This window comes from Oncorhynchus keta, chromosome 31 (genome assembly GCF_023373465.1).
Source record: "Oncorhynchus keta strain PuntledgeMale-10-30-2019 chromosome 31, Oket_V2, whole genome shotgun sequence".
NCBI classification, from domain to species: Eukaryota; Metazoa; Chordata; class Actinopteri; order Salmoniformes; family Salmonidae; genus Oncorhynchus; species Oncorhynchus keta.
Genome location: NC_068451.1, coordinates 15,665,846 through 15,690,046, shown reverse-complemented (window position 1 = coordinate 15,690,046; position 24,201 = coordinate 15,665,846). Strand labels below are relative to the sequence as shown.

Sequence of the window (24,201 nt, the reverse complement as noted above, 5' to 3'; positions counted from 1 at the left end):
AGGGTTATACATGGAACCCAAAAGGGTTCTACTATGGGGACAGCCGAAGAACCCTTTAGGAACCCCCTTTTTTCTAAGAGTGTAGGTATACATATAACCCGGTAAACAAGGATATAGCCTTAGTCTCTTGGGACATTCATTGGGACCTCTTCATCTGAAGACAGGCTTTCATACTGTAGCTCTCCGTATCTCAGGACAGAAAACATCACAAAGAAACAGGCTTCATTATACAAAAATTAGACGGGCACTGAATATTATATTGCTATTATCTCTCTGTCCTAATAGTTTCCCTTACTAAGGACTGGAACTGGAGAATCATTTCACAGTGTCCTCCCAGGAAATGACCTGCCTATCCAGTAGCCTACTCTCTCCCTTTTCTGACAGCTGGAGCTGCAGTCCTTTCACCCTCTTCCATGGCATCTGCATTGCATTTGTGGCTTGTGGTTTTACCTTACAATTCTAAGAACATCAAGTTAGCTAGCTAATAGGAAGTTAGCTAGCTGATGATACTTAATTCACTTAGCTCCACAGTAAAGTTAGCGAGCTAGCAGCTCATACACAGTGGCCTATCTGTTTGCTTTACTTTCTCTATCAGGATATTACAGAATTGGTTCTACTCTACACTCTTAACAGTAAAGGTGTCTGGAAGAAACTTTTGTAGTTAAAAATTGCCACATCAGTGGAACCTTTCCAGGTCAAAAAGGTTCCACGAGGAACCACTCTGAGAAGGGTCTTCAAGGAACCTCTGTGTAAAAGTACAAACCCCAAGCTTTTTGTGTTGGGAGAGATTAAATGTTTAACCTTTTTAATAATATATTGTAGAGGCGGTAGCCTATCAGAAGATTGGAGGCATAGCTTTCAGGTAATTACTTTTGGCCAGCCGTTAGAATAAATGCCATTCCTGTTCATCATGTTAAGCTTGTACACATCAAATGTCTGTCCTTGAATATTTATACATTATACATATTCCAATATAATATTAATAAGGTTTCTGATTACATATTGTCTTAAAATGGTAATTATTCTAATTTAAGGATTTGCATAAGCTCTTGACGAATTCATACATCCTAGTAAGCCTCAATGAATCTACAAAACTGTCAGTGTTCAACCTCAACATGCAGTGACAATACAACAGAACAGATGAACAGGAATGTAATTTACCAGAAAATGTCTATTTGTAAGCCACGATCCTACTAAGCCACGCCTCCAGTCCAGGGTTCCTCCAGGAATCATTTGCTACAGGAACCCATCAACCAACCAAAGGTGCAAATATGAACAAGTGACTAGCAATGGTTCTTTGAGGAACTCCATGGGGTTCCTTGAGGATCTCCAGGGTTCCTCGAGTCACCACAAATTTTAAGAGTGTACTGTACTGTATGTTAAATAGGCTGGGTTGATTCACCTCACCTGTGTCGGATGGTAAAATTTAACTTTCTACAGTTTACCCGATATTGGGTCGAACCCTAACTAATGCTCCATGCATTGTTTTCTTCACTGGGCTTTCCGTAGACCTTTGCATTAAGTCCTCTGCCGATCAACTGTAAATATTTAACTCAGGTCGTTATTGCAAAAGAGAATGTGTTCTCAGTGACTTACCTAGTTAAATAAAGGCTGTTGTGTGGTAGATTATCTCTATTGACTATTTCTCCTAATATAAGTTCAACAAACATCCCACCGCTTTCTTGATATTGGTCTTCTCAGATGGGAGGGGCCTCTGTTGGGTGTTGCTGGCCTGCGCTTGAGGCCCCTCCCTCTTGTTAGGCTGATCAATGAGGAATGAGGAGCTGTATTCTTCAGATCACTTACTTATGCTCTGCTGCTTCCAACTGACGAAGGAAGATCCACACTCACTCTGAGGTAAGCTAACAGATCTCCTCATTCATTCAGAAAAAGACCAGGGGGGATGTATTGTTATCAGCAGGGTAAGATACTGTGTGAGATTACTCATTCTGACCTTTCATATTTAAGCCTATAACCTTCTATCTGTTTTTTTTGTTGTTGTGTGTCTTGCAATACATTTGAGTAATTCAGTGAAGGTAATGTAATAACGATCAATTAATAATAACAATCAATTAATAATAACAATACGCTTTATTCCAATTTTCTATTTTCCTTTGAAGGAATACAGCTTCAAAACATACTATGTTAAGCTAAGCAAATGTTGAACTTTAAGAGATTGACAAAATAACTAGGTAAAGAGGTGCAGAAGGTGCCACGCCCTGGTCAAAGTATTTTGTGTTTTTCTTTATGTATTTGGTCAGGCCAGGGTGTGACATGGGTTTTTGTATGTGGTGTGTAGCTTAGTGGGATTGTAGCTTAGTGGGGTGTTCTAGGAGAGTCTATGGCTGTCTGAAGTGGTTCTCAATCAGAGGCAGGTGTTTATCGTTGTCTCTGATTGGGAGCCATATTTAGGCAGCCATATTCTTTGGTTGTATTGTGGGTGATTGTCCTGAGTGTCTTGATGTCCTTAGTCTGTGTTAGTTTGCACCAGTTGAGGCTGTTTCGGTTTTCACTATGTTTATTGTTTTGTAGAGTTTGTGTTTTGGATTCGTGTTACGTTGTGTGATTAAACATGGATCGCAATATACACGCTGCAGTTTGGTCCGACTCTCCTTCACCACATGAAAACTGTGACAGAAGGACAGGTTTTGTCTTATTCCAAGCACCACAGCAAGAAACACTGTCTTGGTGTGCATGTTCTCATGGAACTCTTTAACCATAGCAAGTCGTGAATACATAGCTGAGATTGTGCCTTGCCTTGGGGCGGAAACTGCTCAGTAGAGATGGAGAAGAGCAAGATGTTTGGGGCACAGTGCCGATAGGTTGGGGGAGGTCAACATCTCACCCTCAGACACTGAAGGCAACATGACACACAGAAAGCAGCGGTATAATGCATTCTCACTGTTCCCATTGAAAGATTGTTGGTTAGTTAACCTACTGAATTGATATGCATTCTACTTCAGTATACACATTTCTCAGGACAGTTAACACACTGTGGTTTGTATTATCTCCATGTAAGAAGTTGACGTGTTCTGCATCTGAATTCATTCAAATCAGTGATTATGTAAGCTCTTTCAAAGCAGGTATTTGCTTTGTGTCCTTGATTTTGTATTGACAGTGTATTACCTTTTATTTACCCAGACATAAAAAAACTATCATAACAAACAGAAGGGGACAGATCAGACTGGGTGTTCTATTCAGTCTGGTTCCCTGAAGCATTACAGATTGAGCAATAGAAATGTAATGGTCATTTCAGAGACAGAAGACATATGCAGCATTTACCGTGAATGCAGTCTCTGCTAATGTGGGAACATTGCCTTTCAATTTCAATCGCGCTGTAACACTAAAGTACTACGATACGGATTGAATAGAGCCCTGGGTATCTACGGCCTGTTAAGAACCAGGCCTATCTACAGTGAATGAAGGCAGTTAGCATAGATGGCATTATGAAGTCCAGGGTGGTGTGTAATTCTTATCTCTATGTAAGAAGGTAAAGTGACTGAAACAAGAATATGTGTTCTGTATCTTAATTCATTCAAATCAGTGATTATATTATGTAAGCTCTTTCAAAACAGGTAGGCCTAATGCTCTGTGACCTCGATTTTGTGTATACTCAATATATTTGTTGTTGACTACTTTGTAGTCATTCTTGGCATAAGGATGCAGTTACACCAGTGGTTACCAAGATGGTCTGAATTAAAAGGTTAAGAATGTAACCTTGCATGAAACTTCATGTCTTTTAGCAGGCAAAAACTTAGAGTTGAGTGTTTTTTTTTTGGGGGGGGGGGCAATATTACCACTACATTAAATATCAGATCCCTATGCAATTAGAAAAGCTCTACAGCAGGGGTACTCAACTCTGACCCTACGAGTTCCGGAGCCTGCTGGTTTTCTGTTCTACCTGATCATGAATTGCAAGCAACTGGCGTCCCAGGTCTAAATCAGTCCCTGATCAGAAGGGAACAATGACAAAATACAGTGGAACTTGAAGTCCAGTGTTGAGTTTGAGGGGCCTACAGTATTCTTTTAAGAAAGAACAACAGACTTGTTGTTAATTTAACATTATCAAATATCCCTGACAAGGTGTGAAACACATTGGATTACCTCTGAGTTTGTGAAAGGCTTCAGCTCTGGAAATAGCTCCCACAGAGTCTTTCATCTCACAAATGACAACTGTGACCAGTGTGCTTGTTCAGAGAGATAAACAGAAACAGTCACTTTATGGCTAAACTAGACCACTGACAGTCCTGTAGCTGATGACACAATGCCTAAGTCCCAAATGGCATCCTACTCCCTGTATAGTGCACTCATTTTGATCAGGGCCTGTAGGGCTCTTGTCAAAAGTAATGCACTGTGTAGGGAATAGGGTGCCATTTGGGACGTACACAACAGGTGATGACACTGACACACAGAAGAAAGAGATACTAGTGATATAATTGCTGTATTTATCGGCAGTTGCAAGCATGTAATTACTGTGTCATAATCGTTTATAACCACACGTTCTCAAAAAAACAAAAAACAAAAAACAGACAGTGCATTTAGCTTATCAACCAGCTTATTATTAGAATCAGGTGTGCTAGATTATAGGGTTGGTGCAGAAACCTATAGGATGGTTGCGCTCCAGGAACAGGGTTCAGCAGCCCTGCTTATTGCATTGGGGCTTGTTCAGTCTGTGTAAGACCTGGACAACATGATACATGTCAAATGTCAACAGCTAAAACTGTCCTCTGCCCTACAGGAAATGGCTTGCAAGTTTGGGACATATCTAGCATTCTTCTTTCTCCTGGCAAGTCTGGCTGTCATCATTACAATATCCGTGATCCAGGGTCATAAGCGTGTCTTTGAGTCACGTCTGAAGGTAAAAACAACAACCACATTCCTGATCCTTCTCTGCTCAAATACTCAAATAGCTGTATTGACAGTGTGAAGCATCTGCTAAATGACTCCAATGTAACTGTATTACCTCGAATTTACCCAGACATCAAGACAATCATCACAAGCAGAAGGTGACAGATCAGACTGGGTCTCTACAGCCTGTTTAGGAGTCAGGCCAAACTACAGTGAATGGGGGCAGTTAGCGTAGATGGCATTATAAAGACCAGGGTGGTGTGTATTCAAGGCAGGTCCGTTTTGGGGAAACATTTGCTGCGAGTGGGACACACTCGAAAGGAAGGACGACACTTGACTAGTTGACTTGATACAGCTTTGGGTAACAGGGTTAATACATTATTTCTTATTAATCAAAAGATGAACGTTTAATAACTCTGTGAAATGGAAACCAATCACCTTTAGTCAGCACACCAGGTCTATATATGAGAAGGGAAAACTAACTTCAACACCGCAGGAACTGAGACTCTGAGGTTGGTTCAAAGAGTGTTTGTTTTCTTTCCAAAAAATGTAGCAGTGCTTTATTTAATCTTGCTTGACACAATGGAATGGTACTAATGGAAGTAATCCACAAAAGTGCAAAACCTGCCCATCTACCACTCCAGGACAGGCTCAACCAAACACTCAAAGAAAGCAAATACTTGGCCTGTTTTCAACCAAACACTCAAAGAAAGCAAATACTTGGCCTGTTTTCAACCAAACACTCAAAGAAAGCAAATACTTGGCCTGTTTTCAACCAAACACTCAAAGAAAGCAAATACTTGGCCTGTTTTCAACCAAACACTCAAAGATAGCAAATACTTGGCCTGTTTTCAACCAAACACTCAAAGATAGCAAATACTTGGCCTGTTTTCAACCAAACACTCAAAGATAGCAAATACTTGGCCTGTTTTCAACCAAACACTCAAAGATAGCAAATACTTGGCCTGTTTGAATCCAGGTCTGAGTCTGGAATATGCATTATTGCTGCCTTTTTTACTTTATTAGGATCCCCATTAGCCAACACCAATGGCAACAGCTAGTCTTACTGGGGTCTGACACATGACATTTACAATTTACATACATTTAAAAACAATAACATGTAGTGTGCGTATGTGTTTGCATCTATCAGTATATGCCAGTACAAACACACAAAAAATACACACAATCAGTCCTTTTGGACTGATGTGAGGACAAACTTGGCCCAGAATCTAGTTCTAGAGGTCAGAGCAAAACATTTCTATGGATTTGTCTTCATGCCTGAGTGAGTGTTTCCTGTGTTTACAGAGTAGCTGCATTTTTTAAAAATGTATTCACGTTCTGTCCCTGTTCTCAGCTTTATGGAAGTAATAATCACACCATAATGGAGTGCAATCATTGTGCTTCTAACCAATCAGGAACGGAGTGCAATAATTGTGAGGTATTTGATGGACTGTACTTTAGGGGATAGTGGTTGTTTACCATAACATACGTTATTGCCTTTCATTATAAAACGATTATGTGTGTGCCACTGCATCATTTCTTCATCTAATAGAATCCTCCTCCTGTTGGACAGCAGTAAAGAGTATGTTTTCACTCCTTAGGTTCAGATCCACTATAGCTGTGTCAATTGACTTTGACCTGTTTCGTTCCTGTTTTGTTGTATGAGTGAAGTAATCCTGCAGCAGGAGGATTTGGTTATTCAAAAAAAGAAAAAAGGATAATTTCTAACGGGAAATTAGTTTTGATAGGCTACACCTAAATGATAGCCTATGGTTGCATTTCGGATACACTTGTATATCGTAGTTGAGATCAATGTCTATCTTGTGTTATTAAGCTGTATGAAATAAAAGTTGGGTACGGCTGCATTTCAGATACATTTCTGTACATTTGAATGTTGCAGCAGTAGGACCTGCAGTAGTAGTACATTTATTCTGTCTGGTGCTTTAGCGTTCGAGTGAGCGAGAGAGAAAGAAGCCTGCAGGTTTTTGGTGAATTAATCATAAGGCTAATCTGCGACAACAAAGTGATCAAATTAAGACAAAACATCTGTATATGAACTAGCATCTTGGATATGTAGTGTGATTTTCCTGCTCTCCTCTGTGTGCAGTATGGCATAGTAATTGACTCAGGCTCCTCCCGCTCTACTGTGCATCTGTATCAATGGCCAGCCGAGAAGCAAAATAACACTGGAGTGGTGAGCCAGACACTCAGATGCATGGTCGCTGGTGAGTCTGCATGTTTTTAAAATCTTTTTTATTGACCCAACCCTATTCAGAGGACCAAAGTAACTTTATATTCACAGCTATTTTGTGAAATAGACATTTTACATACATGCTCAGTATTACAACAACATAAATATTTTTGGGGGATAAACACATTAAATGTGGATACATAGTACTGAGACATATCCGGTGTACATGATAGGGTTTTCCATTATCACTAGGGTTAATTTTAGATGAATGTTGTGATTAGGGTTCATTTTAGATGAATGTTGTGATTTCAACCACTCCTGAACCTGTGACCACAACAAGCTACGTGGGGGCAAAACCAGAATAAATTATCTAATGATTCTGTCTCTTCACAGCTAAAACCTGCAGAGCTGAGATGGTTGTATGCCTCATATACTGTATGCTGTATAACATTCTGTTGATGACAAGAATGTTGTATAATAATCGACATTTAAAAACGGAGTCTGTATGTTCATATTGAGAGGCAGTGTCACTGGTGAGTCTGCATCGTAATGTGATGAACCCGACATTCTCACTCAGGTCACAATCCTGTCCTTTTTTTTATTGTACTTTATGCCCTTTTTCTCCCCAATTTCGATCTTGTCTCATCGCTGCAACTCCCCAGTGCGCTCGGGAGGCAAAGGCCTTAGACCACTGCGCCACTCGGGATGGCCTTGTCCCCATCGTTTTTATGAAGATGCCATAATACATTACTTTTTGGAAAGGGACTTGCATGTGAAATGCACTTATCCTCATACAGCCTTTCAGTACCGTGTGCCACACTCCTTGTTATATAATATGTTTAAGGGCAATTCCGCCACTTTTAAACCTCATATTCATCATCTCCAGCACCAACCAGTGTCTACATATGTGAAAAAGCGTGTTTCTATGATATGTGGTTAAAAAGATCAGAAAGTCCTAAAATAATGCTTCTCTGTGACATCACAGGGTATTATTACAAGTTTAAAAAACTGTGATTCTCAGAAGCAGCAACCTAAGTTTCTAGACCAATGGAGTGTGTTTTCTTGCTCCCACTGTCACCGTAAATCTCATAGTGTTTGAAAATCACAGTTTTTCACTTTTAATGAAGCCATCGGGTAGAAATTTTTAACTTTATATTTGTTTCTACAAAAATTGAAAATGAGGTTGAAAAGTGGTGGAGTTGCCCTTAAAGCACCTGGTTGAAAACACTATAAACGTAATCCAGTTTTGTCTAGTGATGCAGTCTTGCTAGCTGTCTAGTGCACAATTTGCTTGTAATTTAGATAATACGTATTGTATGACTCTGAGCTCAGTCTGATTTGATTCCCTAGGCCCTGGTATCTCGGATATGTTAGTTGACAATGCACAGGACCAACAGTCCTGGGCGTCGATCAGAGAATGTATGAACAACATCACAAAAATCGTCCCCGCAGACCAACACAATTCAACCGTCCTCTACCTTGGGGCAACTGCTGGGATGAGACTGCTACAGTGAGTTGTGGGTTTGTCTTCCTCCAGTGTGATCGTACCTCACCAATCTTCTAGGTATGGAGTCCTTTACAGTCTATCTGGCTGACCTATCTCTGTTGTTGCACTTCTGGGAATGGAACCATGGTAGATACAGAAGTAGACGTGTGCATGCGCACACATGCACACACATACTGATCCCACACACAGAATACTAATAGGTTTTACACCATATTTAAATCAACCAACTGTAGTCCTATTATTGATCTCTAAATTGTCCACTGGACTGGAGATGATATACAACCTCAAAATGTATCTCTCTCTTGATTACAAGTTCACAGAATGAAACCAAATCCAATGAGATCTTAAAGAACCTGCAGAACTACCTCCAATCCCTGCCGTTTAACTTCCAAAACGCCTCCATCATGTCAGGGAAAGAGGAAGGGCTCTACGGATGGATCACCGTCAACTACCTGCTGGGTAACTTCCTGGAGGTACATTACAATTTTACATTAACTTCAAAAACTTTACAATAACTTCAACTACCTGATAGGAAACTTCCTGGAGGTATATTACAATTTTACATTAACTTCAAAAACTTTACAATAACTTTAGAATTACCTAAATAACTCTTAGGCATACTGTATGCATATGTACTGATGTGTGGGGAACTGTCAGTATTGTGTGTAAATGTATGTAGGAACAATGTTCTTGTTCTATTGCTCTTATGTTAATTGTGTCGTTCTGTCCTTGAGCTGTTTTTGTCTATTGATGTTGTTTCATGTTTTATGTGGATCCCAGGAAGAGTAACTGCTGCTTCAGCAACAGCTAATGGGGATCAAAAATAAAGACATAAAGAAATAATGGACATTTTAACACAAAATCGATATTGCAGATTGTTGGTTATATCAGTGTAATAATTATATGGCAAGTAGAAATCAAAACTGGATGGTTTTGAAGGGAAATATATTTAAACAAATATATGGGGGATTGGAAATGATTCAGACAATTATTTCCAATCCTCCACATATTTGTTTCTTATTTTTAAAATATATTTTACTTCTTTATTATTTGACCATAACCCTACCACCCCTCCCCTAATTGGAGTTAACTAATGGACGACAATACTTAGGCTTCTACTTCCAGTTTATACATATTATATAAATTTTATGGACACGGTACAGTTTACATCAGTGATCTTTTATTTTCTAAATTTTTTACCCTTCAGCTACCTTCAACCCCTCCCATTTATTTCTGAAAATCATCCAGTTTTGATTTCTATTTGCCATATATTATTTAACAGTGCTGTGATGTTTCACAAACGTTCTGAACCTTTCTATTCTCATAGTTTCTAGTTGTAAATTAAAGATGGGCATTTTTAATAAGAGATCTATTATATTATTAATCGAATGACTATGGCTTTTCATGTCACCCAGCAGTGCTTTTAGCAGAGTTAGCTTTAGGTAAATGTGGTGATTTCTCAGCTATTCCTGAACCTGCGACCAAAAACAAGCTACATATGTGCAGCACCAAAACAAGTGACCTAATGATTCTGTCCCTTCACAGCAAAAATCTGCAGAGTTGGGACGGTTGTATCCCCAATACATTCTATTGGTTGCAAGAATTTTGTATTATCATTTAAATTGAAAAGGTCTTTGAATCCAGTTTTGAATCCGGCGTTGTTTTGTATATCAGTTAATAAACCATGTGCTATGGAATCAACACATCAAACATCTCTTCCCATCTACTTTGCAACCTGTATGGTGCAGCTGTCATTTTTTGTCCTTAAATGGAACTGGCATATTTTTTTTATTGATAAAAAATAATTTGACCAATTTTGGTCTTCAATGCAGGGTCGACAGACAAGTTCCTTAGCTTCTACAATGCTTAAAATAAGACTGTTTTGCGGCTCTATATTGAACCTTTTTGAGGACCATGTATGAAGCGAGCCATTGAACCCTTCAACATTTATTCTAGCAGTGTAGGGTTTTAATCAGAATGCATTTATCATAATACAGTACAGTTCTCATCATTGTTCTTCATAAAGATCATCATTGATTTGCAAACATCAATCTATCCTCTGGTTTGAAGAGAAACATATGGAACATGTGGGTGCGGCCTGCCGGAGGGAAGATGGTGGGCTCCATGGATCTAGGAGGGGCGTCCACCCAGATAGCGTTCACCCTCCCAGATCCCAACGCCCAGGGAACAGACATTGTACGGGTCTCCCTCTATGGCTACGAATACAACATCTACACTCACAGCTTCCTGTGTTATGGGAAGAACGAGGCAGAGAAGAGAGTCCTCGCTGCTTTAGTGAAGGTACTGTGTATAGGAAATCTGGGTTTACTTCAAATAGTATTTGTTTTCTTCCAAATGCCTGATTGGTTATGCCTGGAGTGCTAAATGGGCTGGGTTTGGAGTTTTGGGACTATTCCAGCAGTAAAGAAAAATAAATACTATTTGAACTCAGAATCTGTTATCATGCCATCCCTCACATTCATTCCTGGCAGCATTGTCAACATGATGATGATGATGATGATGCTTTTATACTTAGCTAAGTGCCTTTTTTTGTAATTAATGCAATCCTTCTGTCTAAGTCCGTAACACCCATTAATATCTAATTACCAAATCCTAAGAAATTTGAGGACACCTCATTACCTTGACACTTTACTGTCTCTCGGAGATGAGGCAAAGTGCATTATGTTATTAACCGTATTGATCTGTCCATTTCTATATGGTTTTCTTTGCAAGCTTGGTCGAAAAGTGTCTGTTTTGCTAGGATGGTAGATAATGCATGCACAACTGAAGACAGCCATTTTGAGGAGACAATGTAAATAGTGGTCCCACTTTACTTATGGTTGTTCTTGTACCTGTGTAGCCTAGCAACGCTGTAATTACTACAGTAGAAAAGAGGTTCAATCTCAGCTATTGATCATTTGGATTCCTTCTTCATGAATGTTCAAGTGACATACTGTAAATACTTTTACTGTGCTCTCTTTGTCTCACTGATCAGAACTCTGAGAACGCTACACATGTGACCAACCCCTGCTTCAATCTTGGTTACAACATGACTGTGTCGGCTGAGTCCATCTTTGGGACTGAGTGCATAGAGACGCCTGCCGACTACGATCCCAAACAGATGATCACCCTGAAGGGGTCATCAGACAACGGAGCCTGTAGGGACGTGGTGAAATCCATATTTGACCTGACCTGCACGAAGAACTGTTCCTTTGACGCAGTCTACCAACCATCCGTGGGACCCGGGGACTTTCTGGTACAGACAGACACAAACACAAACACAAACACAAACACAAACACAAACACAAACACAAACACAAACAGACAGACAGACAGACAGACAGACAGACAGACAGACAGACAGACAGACAGACAGACAGACAGACAGACAGACACAAACACAAACAGACAGACAGACAGACAGACAGACAGACAGACAGACAGACAGACAGACAGACAGACAGACAGACATGCTGTATATATAGGGCATATTTTGCAGTTATCTAATTTTACATTACATTTAAGTCATTTAGCAGACGCTCTTATCCAGAGCGACTTACAAATTGGTGCATACACCTTATGACATCCAGTGGAACAGCCACTTGCATCTAAATCTTTTTAGGGGGGGTGAGAAGGATTACTTACCCTTACTTACCCTACAATAAATATTGTGTCTGTCTGAGCTCCTAACCCATGTTCCCTCCCTTAGGCCTATGCTGGGTTCTTCTACACTGCTCAGGCTGTCGAGCTGAAAGGCATTTCACAACTGGACCAGTGGAACTCCTCTACCTGGGAATTCTGCTCCTGGGACTGGCCCACCGTGAGTCCATGTTGTTGTTGTAGTTGTTGGTGGTGGTGGTAGTGGTCACTGCTCCATGGACTGGCCCACTGTGAGCCCTTTTACACTGACAGCTACTGATGTAGAATCTTAATTTGAGCCAGTGCGCTACAGCAGGAAAATAATCCTGCAGCATCAGGAAATGTGAATTATTAAGTCTGAAATTTCAAAGTGGAAATGACAAACTTTAGAATACACTACAAAATACACTGCAAGTTTTTCAGCAATGAAAGAGTGATCAAATTAAGATCCTACATCTGTATAACAATTTTCACATTTATAGCTGTGACAGAGAAAGGGAAGAGCATGACATTAGCTAAAATAGGGGTAAGCGTAGAAGTAAAATATGAGTAAATAGTTGTTCTATTTAATGATGTGGTGTAAGCATACTCCACCTGAGAAAAAGTGACCATGCATTCCATGACTATTGGGATCTGTTGGTATATAAAAAAGTGGACAACAGGTCAACTGTACTGTGCCATCTGAGGTTAGTTTATGAGGACCTTTCCTGGGTGGTGTTTTAAATGGAACTACTGTACACACAGACAACAGATGCATTGTTTGTAAGACAGGGGTGCTGCCCAACCATTATCTAGGCTATTGCAATGTATTATTAGAAATGTATCGTTTGAAGAAATTATTAGAGAATTGCCTCAACACATGGAAAATGTAATGGATAGACAAATGGAATGTTTGTTTTTCTTCTTTTTTTAGCTCAAGCTAAAAAAGCACTGGATTGCTGAAAAATACAGAAAGTCCTACTGCTATTCAGCACATTACGTCCAGACATTACTTGTAAATGGCTACAAGTTCAATAAAGACACTTGGAAACACATTGACTTCCAAAAACAGGTAAGTGTGGCAGAATACAGCCAGGTAGGTACCTTGGAGGATCCAAATCAAAGTGCAAAAATTGTCATAGTTTGTAGTTACGAATGTTTTCAGGGTCATATACTGTACTGCAAAAAGAGAAACAAACAAGTAGAGAGTGACTCATTCTATTGGAAACCAATATAAATGTTGGGTATACTATTATTAACAGAGGCCAAGATCTTGACAAGGAAGCGGTTAGAATCGTTTCCTATGCCCCCCAGGAAATGGAACTTGTGATGGAAGTCCAGACTGGAACTTCCAGCTGAAGTCTTTCAGTCTGTTAGACTCAATGAAGTGTAACATGAAGTATTTCTTTCAAAATCAAAGCACAATACAGACTGGTTACAGTAGCTTGTTTGACATTATGAAAAATGGGGGATTTGTCCCCCAAGATGATGATTCTCTGTTTTTCATTCGTACAAACAAGCGAGCTACTGTTTCTCTGTCCTTTGTGTTTTGAGTGTCAGGAGAAATTGATGCCCTTCGTCCCATCATCAGAGGGGGTTGAAAGACATGACTTCTTCAGTGGAAGGAAAGACAGATTTTTGAGTCATTTTCCCCCTGGGGGGCATAGTTTTCCTCAATTATTTATAAACGGCAAACATTCTTCTAACTTGTAATGTTCGTTATGCATTGTTGTCTTTCAGCCTTTTCCAGTAGACTATTGATGTTAAAAAAGCAGCCAGATCACCCTTGATACAAGTCAGTATTCAACGTTCATCCATGTCTCAGGACGTCGGGAGATGACGTGGAAACCGGCCACTAGGGGCAACAGTGAGGCTGTTACTTTCAATTAGGTTTCGGTTTTGCTAGGGTGTTGTGAACAGGAATGGCAGATGGGCATAAGTATCTATAACTTCGAAATTTGACGTTTGAGAAACATGGATGATTCTAATTCTGATGTGAGACTGAGGGCTTGTAGCAAAAAATATATGATAGAGGATACCAGAATTGGGAAAAGGGTCAGGATTTCTGAACACCAAATCGACCACTCGCGCCTACTCTCCTGCCACTCATGTAGATCAGAGAGGATTGGATAGGTGGAATCAGTAAGGAGATATTTCCACCTAGCCAATCAGAAGGTAATATGAAGATATTGACATAATTTTTATACTGTATCCATCCAATCCTATCAGATTGAATGTAGTGCCTAGGATGTAGAGGCTAGGTGACAATTTGGAATTGAGCAATGACCTGTTTTAAGTCTGTTCGTCCCATAAATCTTTTTTATCCCATAGGCTGGGGTGTAGGAGATAGTGTTTTATAGGTGTGGCAGTGAAGCGTTTGAGATTTTGCAAATATGGGTTTAAGCTTCTTCAACTAAATAAACAGAGGCAATGCATTCCATGACTACTGTAAGTATTTAACTAAGGAGAACAGATCAGTTGTGCTGAAACATCTGGGGTTAATTTATAGGGATGGCAAGTAGCCTAGTGGTTAGAATGTTGGGATTGAATCCCTGAGCTGACAAGGTAAAAATCTGTTGTAGTACCCCTGAGCAAAGCAGTTAACCCATTGTTCTCCGGGCGCCAAAGACCTGGATGTTGATTAAGGCAGCCCCCCACACCTCTCTGATTCAGAGGTTGGGTTAAATGCGAAAGACACATTTCAGTTGAATATATTCAGTTGGACAAGGTAGGTATCTCCTCTTCACTCTGTTTTGTCTGTCCCCTAGGTTATAGAGGACAGTGGTATTCAAAGGTGGTGTTGACAAGTTAAAAATTAAGAGTACATTCTATTTTATGGGACAATATACAAACGTTTTTTAAGAAAGATCACTTGAAACCTATAATTTTATTGAATAAATGTATTTTATGAATTGAAGGTTATTTGGTGATGTGAAAATCAAAACGTACCGATTTTAAGGTTGTATCGTTAGATTTGGGGTAGAGTGGGATCGCCATAATTTCTAACAAAAAAAATGGGGCACCCAGAAATTCATGTGGAAGAAAAGGAAATGGAAAAAGTTTGAATAACATTGGTGTAGGGGTTAGGGGTCAGTAGTCTGTTTTAAGTGAGTTTGTCTTTCTTCATGCAGTCTTGTCCATCTCCTATGGTGTAATCTCTTGTAGGCAGACAACATAAACGCTATGTTTAAACATGGACAACGAACAGCAATAGTTCCGGTGCTTAGGTTTTTCATCACTGGTTATTTGGACAAATCATGATATTGCAGGTGTTAGCATCTTTGGAATTTCAAAAGGTGAGAGGACATTCAGAGGGGACATTCAGCCAATAGACTTGCCCGTAACATGCAAAAAGGGAGAGTGGAGCTCCTCTTTCTGGTTCCGGTCCTTGTTTTATCATCTTTTCATTTCTTTGTATGGGACCCAGAACTTAATCGAGAAGCTGACCAAATAATTTAGTTTTGGGCTAACCCGAGATTAACTAGGGTGTAGAGCAGGGAAGACTAAACTGGGACCTGTGGGCCAACGTTTGGTTTGACCCGCCAGAATATATATATTTCTTTGGGGGGGGCTTAGTCAGAGTTAGAAAAGTAAAATACTCAAGGTGCAATTTCCACATTTGTTAGTGCATTAGCAGTCTACAGTTCTACTATTAATCATCGCCAAATTACAGTCCAGGCACGCAGGGCATGTGCCCACGAGCCCTGACCTCTAGGGGGCCCACATTGATTTTGTTAGTCACTTAGAAAACATATGAAAATGGCATAAGTCATGGTAAAATGTGTAGAATGGCAGGAAATTCACTTTAAAACTGCAACAACAACAAACAAACAAAATCATGGCAAAATGTGTAGAATTTCAGGATATTACCTTTGAAACTGCAACATTTTCTCACAGTCCTATGGAAACATGAGTAGAATTGCACAGAATTTACTTTAACATTGCAAGAAACAAAAACAAAATAATACCAAGAGAGGGGGGCACTAAAATGTTTTGCCCACGAGGTGGGTGGGCCTCTCATCCAAATCTTGATTAGGGCCCCCAAAATGGTGCTTCATATAAACTTGGTAGCAGTTTCTGTGCCACAACGGTTACTTTGTTTCGTTCATCTTTAATACTGGTCATAAGAATGTGTTGATAGGCGTCAAGTTATATGGCTACAATTTGATTAATGTTTGAAGTGTGATTTTAGGAGCGCTTATTAAAAAGTTATTGTTTAAATACCCTAAAAAACTATTGTTTACCTTTTATTTTTCAAAATAGATAATGTCTATTTGTTCGGCCTGCGGCCCACCACTCAGAGTATATTTTGGCCCACCAAGCCCAAACGTTTGTTCACCTCTGGTGTAGGGGCTATGGTGTAGAGCAGGGATTCCCAAACATTTTTGGCCTGTGATCCCATTTTGATATCAATAAAATGTTTGCCACCCCACCATGCAAAAAAAGTGATGTAATCAACGGCCAATATTAACTTTTTAAATTGGTGCTATGACAGTTTATTACAAATGAGTCTGTCTGTCCTCAAAAAATTCTGTCTGTCTGTCTTTGTCAATTCTCTACTGTGTGGTGTGCCCCCGAGGGGTCGGCAGGGGGGCGCGAGGGTAAAATGACCTGAGTGAAAAGGTCTGGGAACCCCTGTTCCACAGGTGTACAGGCTCATGGTCTATTTTAAGTGAGTGTCTGTCTGTCTGTCTGTCTCTCCTCACGCTGTCTCTCTGTCCCCTCCAGGTACATAACACAAATATAGGCTGGAGTCTGGGCTACATGCTACATACATCCAACATGATCCCTGCTGAGGCCGAGCTGGTGCATCTGCCCATGGCCAACTCTGTGTTCGGTGGCCTCCTCTTCCTCTTCACCGCCCTCACCATCGTCAGTGTCATGTTCCTGATCATCAAGGCTGTGCGCGCCTGCTACTGACCCACACTAGAGGGCAGAGTGTTCAAATTACAGTTAAACCTAGAGTTACAGTAACTTTCCCAAAAATATTTTTTTTCCAGAAATTTGTTTTGGGAGATTCCTGGAATCAGGAGGGAATGGAATCCTTCAACCGGGATTTCTAAAAAAAAAATAGTAATTTTGGGAAAGTTACAGAATATGTACATCCCTAGTTAAACCCGATGGAGGAAAGTGCTTCTGGTCCCACCCAGACACAGTTACAGCAGGCAACAATAGAACACTGACAGGTGCAAGGTATTATCACCAGATATTGTCATCATCAGTTAAAGAGATTTAACAGGATCTTAAAGCCCACATAGAGTCTTATTCATTTTATTTTTAAATCATCACTATATGTTTAATAAATCACTGTGTGTGTTTATTTCATGAAAATAACTCCAAATATATTTGTTATTATTTATTTAGAGCTTCCTTTACAATTGAAATGCTCAGTCTGATCATGTGGGTGTGTTGATATAAATGTAAATATGTTTACATACACAGCCCTGATTGGCAAATAGGATAATCTAGACTCTAGACTAGAGCCTACTCCGCTTACACCTTCAAAGTAGGATGATACATATGCTAATAAAAGTTGACTGGTCATTGATCAAAATAATCAGATCAGATTGTGATGTCATACTATGGGCCAAACACTCCCTTCCAACCGAACAGTGTTGTTTTGACCTCATACTGAAAAACGGGAAATCACGTTTTGACTGCACTGCCTCTTTAAGCACTTACAAATGCATAACATATTGTACAATTTGTAATGTATCATATTCATTGCAGGGGTACTTTCAAAACCACTGGCTGAAATGATACAAAACATAATAATGTATCTTAAGCTGTTTAAAGGATCTCTATTCCATGTGCTTGTTTGAATGTTTTCAGTGAGAATATACACTTGAGGGTCAGTAATGCATTATAAGATCTTGTTCGCTGCTTTAGGCTCATCCCAAACAGATGAATGAGATAATTCTATGATATTCAGTGACTTCAAATGCTCAATTGGTCTTTAAAGTACAAATAAAAGAGAACTATTAATTGCATAATGAACTGCTGAGCAAAAATGATCGCTGTGTGCACCAAGTCATCGGCTATACAGTACTGTAGATCAGGAGGTTGAATTAAGGTTGAAGGTAGCATGGAAAATACCTGAAATGACTACAATCTCTTTATTACATATTTTGCTGCATGGCATTATCGGTTATGTGATCATCTACCTCCGAGATCTTGCATGTTTCTCGTCTGATGTACTATATCAGCAAATCATTGTCATACAGTCATTTTTTGTTGGTTGAATGTTCCATATTAACAATAAACTGAACATCACCCATGATGTTATCATCTCCAGACTCCAGCAAGTTATATCGGTTTCCTCCCTCTTCTTTACCTTACCTCGCCTACTTCCCCCTGTAGCCTTTGGGTATGTGTTCTGATTCTACACAATTGCATGCACTTTTACTTTCCCCTTCAGACAGGTGGAGAATTGGGATGCATTTTCCTTTTTTCTCCGTTTTTGACTGCAATTCAATATGCTCTCGGTCAGTAGCTACCAGAAGGGGGCAGTCCTTGGCCATAAAGATTTACTAACTAGCCAAGAATTGACATCCTTTGTCTGTTGTGTTTTAATCCGTTCATGGTTGAAAAGCACCTCCTCTTCAGAGAAATGTAACAGTTTGTTCTTCATCTCTGAAGAGGATAGAACCATATGGGCCAGTTTCCCAGACACAGATCAAGCCTAGTGCTAGACTACACATCACTTTCAATGGAGATTAGGTCTATCCATTGAGCATGTTTTTTAGTCCAAGACTAGGCCTAATATTTGTCCCAAAAAATAGCTCTATGTGTTATTAGTTAAGATTATAGACCTAGTTGGTAAAGGGTATCTGTTAGATCTGTCCCCTGTGACTCCAATGCCAGTGGATGGATAGTCAGCCTAGTACTTTACAATTCAAGCACACTTCAAAGTGGATACAAAGCAACATTAATTCGTTTTTATGGGTCTGGTTCTTATAATTTATTGCTCTCATCCATCAAGGCTATGTGCGTGTCTGTTATTTAAATTAGGCTTCATGACTCATTTAAAAAAGTACTCTGCAATTGCAAGGTGGCTGTATCCAATATATGGACAGCTAGACCACGCAAGCGCTGCGCGGGCAGGCCGACTGCTCTCAAGCGCATTTCTAGAGTCTACCAAATACCCATCTAGTCCCAGAAAGAGGACTTTTACTGTGAAATAAACTTTCCAAAACGCACAGGTCCCTCGGGAGTGAGGGCTGCTTTTGATTTGCCTTTGCTCCACTTTGCGCTAAAGCAAAACGGTAGGTTGGGATTTCTTCTGGAGAAGTAGGCTACCACAAAAGTTTGAAGCCACTGAAACGTACTGGAGACTACTTAAGTATTGTGATTTGCGAGATGTATTGTTACCTTTATTAATGCCAAGGTACCCTACAATAATGACAACCGCAATGTAGCCTGTAGATGGAGATGAAACATAGCTCAAAAGTGATAGTATATGGGAAAAGCATTGCACGCTGCATCTTCAGAACCAATGCTGTCCAGTCTTCAATACAGTTTGTGTAACCATATCTACATGGCGTCACCGGACGTGTTTGCACTATAGTAAAGGCTGTAAACGTTCCTTGTGGAATGCACCCGGGTGGGGAAAACGATGGTAAGTGTGGTTCATGTTTCCTTAAATCAGAATTCTCCTTTTGCTGCCCGATAGCACAATTTCAAACTTTTGTTTTGGCTATGCATCCACGTGAAGGTGCTGAATTTGCATACTCTTGCTGCAATTATGTTTATTCTGTTCTCGATAAAGTTGCAGAATAGCGAACTTCCAAACTGTTTGGCTAAAACAGCTAAATCAATTCTATCTGTAGGCTACACTATCGCCGAAATGATTATGTGCCTTTATTTCATGTGATACGGAATTGTAATCCAATTTAGCCTGAAGGAAAAGAAGCAAGAAAGTTGTCAGCTCGGAGCATTTGTTATTGTTCATATTTTGACACATCAGCATTAAGAGCTGACTTCCACTATCCATTCTGTCTGTTGTGCACTGACTCCTGATCGTTTGCGAAGTGTCATTACTTATGGTAAAAGTAAAGTATCAATAGAATGAGTGGAGAAACTAGAAGTAATAAACGTTAATATTCTGATTATCTTGCATGTTGATAAAGCATGAGAATGTATGATATTAATCTGATAGAAAATTATATGTTCATGCCTTACAAATATTCAAGTTGATAGTAAACCCACTTACAGAAAAAGTTTTAGTCAAAACACTCTTTCGACTGGGTGATCAGGAATCAAGTCTCCCAGTTCCACCAGCCAGTCCTTGCAGTCTCATATTTTCTTAATTGATTCCATACATGTAGACAGGAGACCCTGGTTTGAACAGCTCCGTGGAATCCAAGAATAACTCCAACTTCTCATCTATTGGACCATAAATGGAGCATATTGTGTCATGGATTTTACAACCTGTTAGTTATTGTGTTCTTCTTATATTTTGAGGAGCACTACTTCACTCCTGGCAACAACAAAAAGTGTTTGGCACCTTAGACTGTATTTGAATAGTGATCAGCTCCATCTGCATGCAATGTTTCTGTGCTCAGCCAGCTCAAGTGAGGTAGAGAGAGGCATCCTTTCTCTTCAAACACAAGCATGCACTGACTACACCCTCAACCTCAAGTCTGCCTCAAGTCATTCAAGGGGCCACATTGGAATTCACTGCTGTGCTCAGGCACACAAAAAAACTCAAACCCCACAGGATATTGGTTAGACACAGGGCAGTGTGAGTGCCGTCCATCCATGGTTGTATTCTCAGCTGGGATTTCAGTTCCTGGGTTTGCTTTGAAAGTGAAAGCAGCACTGTAACTTTGTGCACTTAAAGGGAAGGCCAACCGTTGTCAAATGGCATATTCCAGGCAGTAGGTCTCGACGCAGAGCAGTCCAAATAATCCCATGGTTCCTGTCTCAGACAGGATGGAGTGCTTGTCTCAATGCATTATGAATGACCCATGTAATATTGGCTTCCAAGTAAATCTGTTAGGAGGACAGGACTCCACACGGCTGCAGTTCAGGGGGACAAAACAACTCCCTCTTAACATTAGGTTTCCCTTATGCCATAGACTAAAGATAAGGTTAAGTACTTAAAATTATTGAATTGTGATGAAAAGACTGGAGTCAAATACAGTTTCATATTAGTCCTAAACTGGTTCTACAGTAGGCCTACCCGGGGATCTCTTTATGTTCTAGTAGGACTGCGTGAAGTAGGCTAAATTACCATCCAAACACTGGCGTCGGAACTTTTGTAACTCACACACTTTTCATCTGGGTTTTAGTGTGTGTGTGTGTGTGTGTGTGTGTGTGTGTGTGTGTGTGTGTGTGTGTGTGTGTGTGTGTGTGTGTGTGTGTGTGTGTGTGTGTGTGTGTGTGTGTGTGATATCAGTGCAACCTATACACATATACACTTTCATAGGTTTCAGTGTGCACTGTGCAGGAATTCTACCTCATGAGCATATTCACTAGGAAGAAAGGAACATGTCATAACAGCTCTGAGATCTGGCTACAAGCTCCTGTTTTATGAGGCCTGATGGGTTTGGAGCGTCTTTACATCTCCCAGAGAGCATTAGGGGAAAGATGGCTCCTGGTAAAAGGTTGGTGGTTAGATTAGTCCGGTGATGTGGCTGCAGGACTGTGTGTGATACTAAGGTTTCCAGAGTGTATTTATTGATGAAAAAACAGGTTGGTCCAACTGGGGACCAGGAGAAACGCTGACGGGTTGTAGATTGCTTATAATCTCAGTAATCCACATAGAAAATACATTTGCAGGAGAGGAGAGGATGGGAGGGGAGGAGAAGTCTGGCAGGAGGTTTCTATCACCAAATAGTGGTGAATTTGCTTGGTAAATCAAGCTTTTGTCTTGTGTTTTTGCATTCTGACGATGAAAGAATGTAATGTTGCTTATTCTGGTCCAATGTTCCACCAAAAATGTCATCCTTCTTTCTAACATCCTTCTTCTGAAGTTCCTCTCTTGCCATGGTGTGTCAGATTAAAAGCAGACCTTAAATGTGCTCACACACTGCAGCCATATGGTTAGAACATTCTTTCTCAGGGGATTCATGTTTTTCATAGCTGTAACTAAGCCCTGGCGTTTATAACATATATCACTAGGCATCATTCCTTAATGTACTAACATGCGTGATTGGTGGAAGCATGACAATTAAATCAAATTGTTTAGACTAGGCTTTTTTTGTGTGAAAGGTTTAGATTATGATTTCAACTTGCAACAATTGAAAGGGCAAACGTGCTCTCAAGTCGGTCCCATTATTTATCGCCGTGCAGGCAGGGTCTGGCACGGGGCCTATAAAGGGCGCTGCAAAGAGCAGCGCCTCACTGACTACTATTAAGGCTCCTGATTAACGTCTCTGTGTGTGTGTGAGTGTGTGTGTGTGTAATAAATCACAAATGTATTCAGCCGGCTAAATGCATCAACGGTGTGCCCCATGGGAAGTCAGTTGTCAGTATTCATTTACATGTATAGAATACAATGTTATCAGCAGCTAGCCACACTGCCACAGGACAGTCAATTGACCTTAAGCAGTTTATACTGCAGGTGGGTGATATCAATTTGTAATTCAAAATCACACTAGGACATGCTGCTCTCATACATCATTTGAATAACTGAAATATTTTACATTTAGCACAAATAAATGCACAAAAGTGTCCTGCTCAAATTGCCATTGTTCGTTGGGTATATCTTGACAAGTAACTGACTGATGACCTCACTGTAGGCTACACTGATCCTCTTGTCTTGTAGGCTTTACTTTGTAGATTTTCCTCTTGACACAGTGGCAGTATAGCCTTTGGGAATGTTTGGATCATGACTCTCCTGTATCTCACACATCCATCCATACAGTACTGCACATACAGTTTGCCTGTCACACTTAAGGATGTTTTCCTCTGTCATTCAGAAAACCTTTGGTGACTTGACTACTGTGATAACAGGAGCTTAACAGATTCAGAGCCCTCCCCACCTATCTCTCCAGGCAGGCCCTGCTCTGCTCGCTGCTCGGGGGTGTGTGTGTGTGTGTGTGTGTGTGTGTGTGTGTGTGTGTGTGTGTGTGTGTGTGTGTGTGTGTGTGTGTGTGTGTGTGTGTGTGTGTGTGTGTGTGTGTGTGTGTGTAGAATATGTGTAGTGGTCTCTATTTGTCTCTTTTGTGTCTGTGTTTACTTGATAAAACCAGCACTGGGCTGACTTCTTCAGTCTCACACTGAGTGAATCATTTACTGCAGCAGATCGGCTGTTGTCACACTCCTTTACTGAGTACTGACGCCTCTGCCATAACAAAGAGGTGTTGCTGATCATGTACACGCATACACACAGGCACAAACACACACACACGCATACACACAGGCACAAACACACACACACGCATACACACAGGCACAAACACACACATGCACACAGGCACGTATACACACAGGCACGCACACACGCATACACACAGGCACACACACACGCATACACACACAAACACACGCTCACAGGACAGGCTAAGCAGCAGATGGTTGCCCCACTTCTCCTCTTCCCCTCTCTATCTCCCCATCTCTCTTTCACTCTCTCACTCTATCTGTCCTATCTTTCTCTCACACACCTGCAGAGTTCCCTTTGTAGATTAACATCATCAAGTCATTACACTGAAGGTCTCTCTGTGTGCAGCGGAGAAGGACACCTGTATCAGCCTGGCTGTCACTCAGAGAGAGGCTCGGTTAAAGAGGACAATAAAAGCACTGTTGTTCGGTTTGGGCCCCTTTCTCCCAGGTCCCGGGGTATAAAGCAGAATATAGACATATGACTAACCCATTATGAGAATGGCTCTCTGTGGTATAGTAAGAGACCAGTGGAAAGGAGGATATTGCTGATGCTGACTGGGGAGGAGAATGATGAGCATCAGTTTACATTTTAGTCTATGGGACGAGCAGGTTTCTTCTCCCTTGGGATGGGGTCATTGCAGTGAAATATGCATCATCAGGTATTGTCAAGGTCACTTGGAACTCAGTATTGCTATAAATCTAGAGAGAG

At 40.5% G+C, this 24,201-nt stretch overlaps 2 protein-coding genes across 4 annotated transcripts in view; both read left to right on the top strand.

Annotated features, from left to right (window-relative positions):
* Positions 1-1,760: 1,760 nt before the first annotated feature.
* LOC118364548 (ectonucleoside triphosphate diphosphohydrolase 3-like) lies at positions 1,761-18,473 on the top strand. Of its 2 annotated transcripts, none has more exons than XM_035746177.1 (10): positions 1,761-1,857; positions 4,739-4,858; positions 6,956-7,073; positions 8,390-8,549; positions 8,860-9,019; positions 10,617-10,847; positions 11,542-11,802; positions 12,256-12,366; positions 13,099-13,236; positions 16,893-18,473. In XM_035746177.1, exons 2-10 carry the CDS (start codon positions 4,742-4,744, stop codon positions 17,082-17,084), a joined length of 1,488 nt encoding a protein of 495 aa, XP_035602070.1. In that variant the 5' UTR covers positions 1,761-1,857; positions 4,739-4,741; the 3' UTR covers positions 17,085-18,473. The 2 variants fall into 2 exon arrangements, with proteins under 2 accessions (XP_035602070.1, XP_035602071.1); XM_035746178.1 differs by lacking the exon at positions 1,761-1,857 and adding an exon at positions 1,867-1,922.
* Positions 18,474-19,304: 831 nt separating this feature from the next.
* Positions 19,305-24,201, top strand: part of LOC118364547 (Golgi-associated kinase 1A-like) — a 29,902-nt gene continuing 25,005 nt past the window's right edge. The window contains exon 1 of one of the 2 annotated variants that reach the window (XM_035746176.2): positions 19,305-19,429. Coding sequence is in view for 1 of the 2 variants with exons in the window: in XM_052489690.1 (XP_052345650.1) it covers positions 19,780-19,782 (3 nt within the window). In the remaining variant the exon portion in view is untranslated. Of the gene's footprint in view, positions 19,783-24,201 lie in introns of both variants that reach the window. The other variant, XM_052489690.1, reaches the window with a different exon arrangement.

Excerpts from the sequence above, each read along its gene's own strand:
- LOC118364548 (XM_035746177.1), top strand. The coding sequence starts at position 4,742 with ATGGCTTGCAAGTTTGGGACATATCTAGCATTCTTCTTTCTCCTGGCA. Across the intron at positions 4,859-6,955 it reads TCTTTGAGTCACGTCTGAAG|TATGGCATAGTAATTGACTC; the intron begins GTAAAAACAACA and ends CTCTGTGTGCAG. Across the intron at positions 13,237-16,892 it reads ACATTGACTTCCAAAAACAG|GTACATAACACAAATATAGG; the intron begins GTAAGTGTGGCA and ends TGTCCCCTCCAG.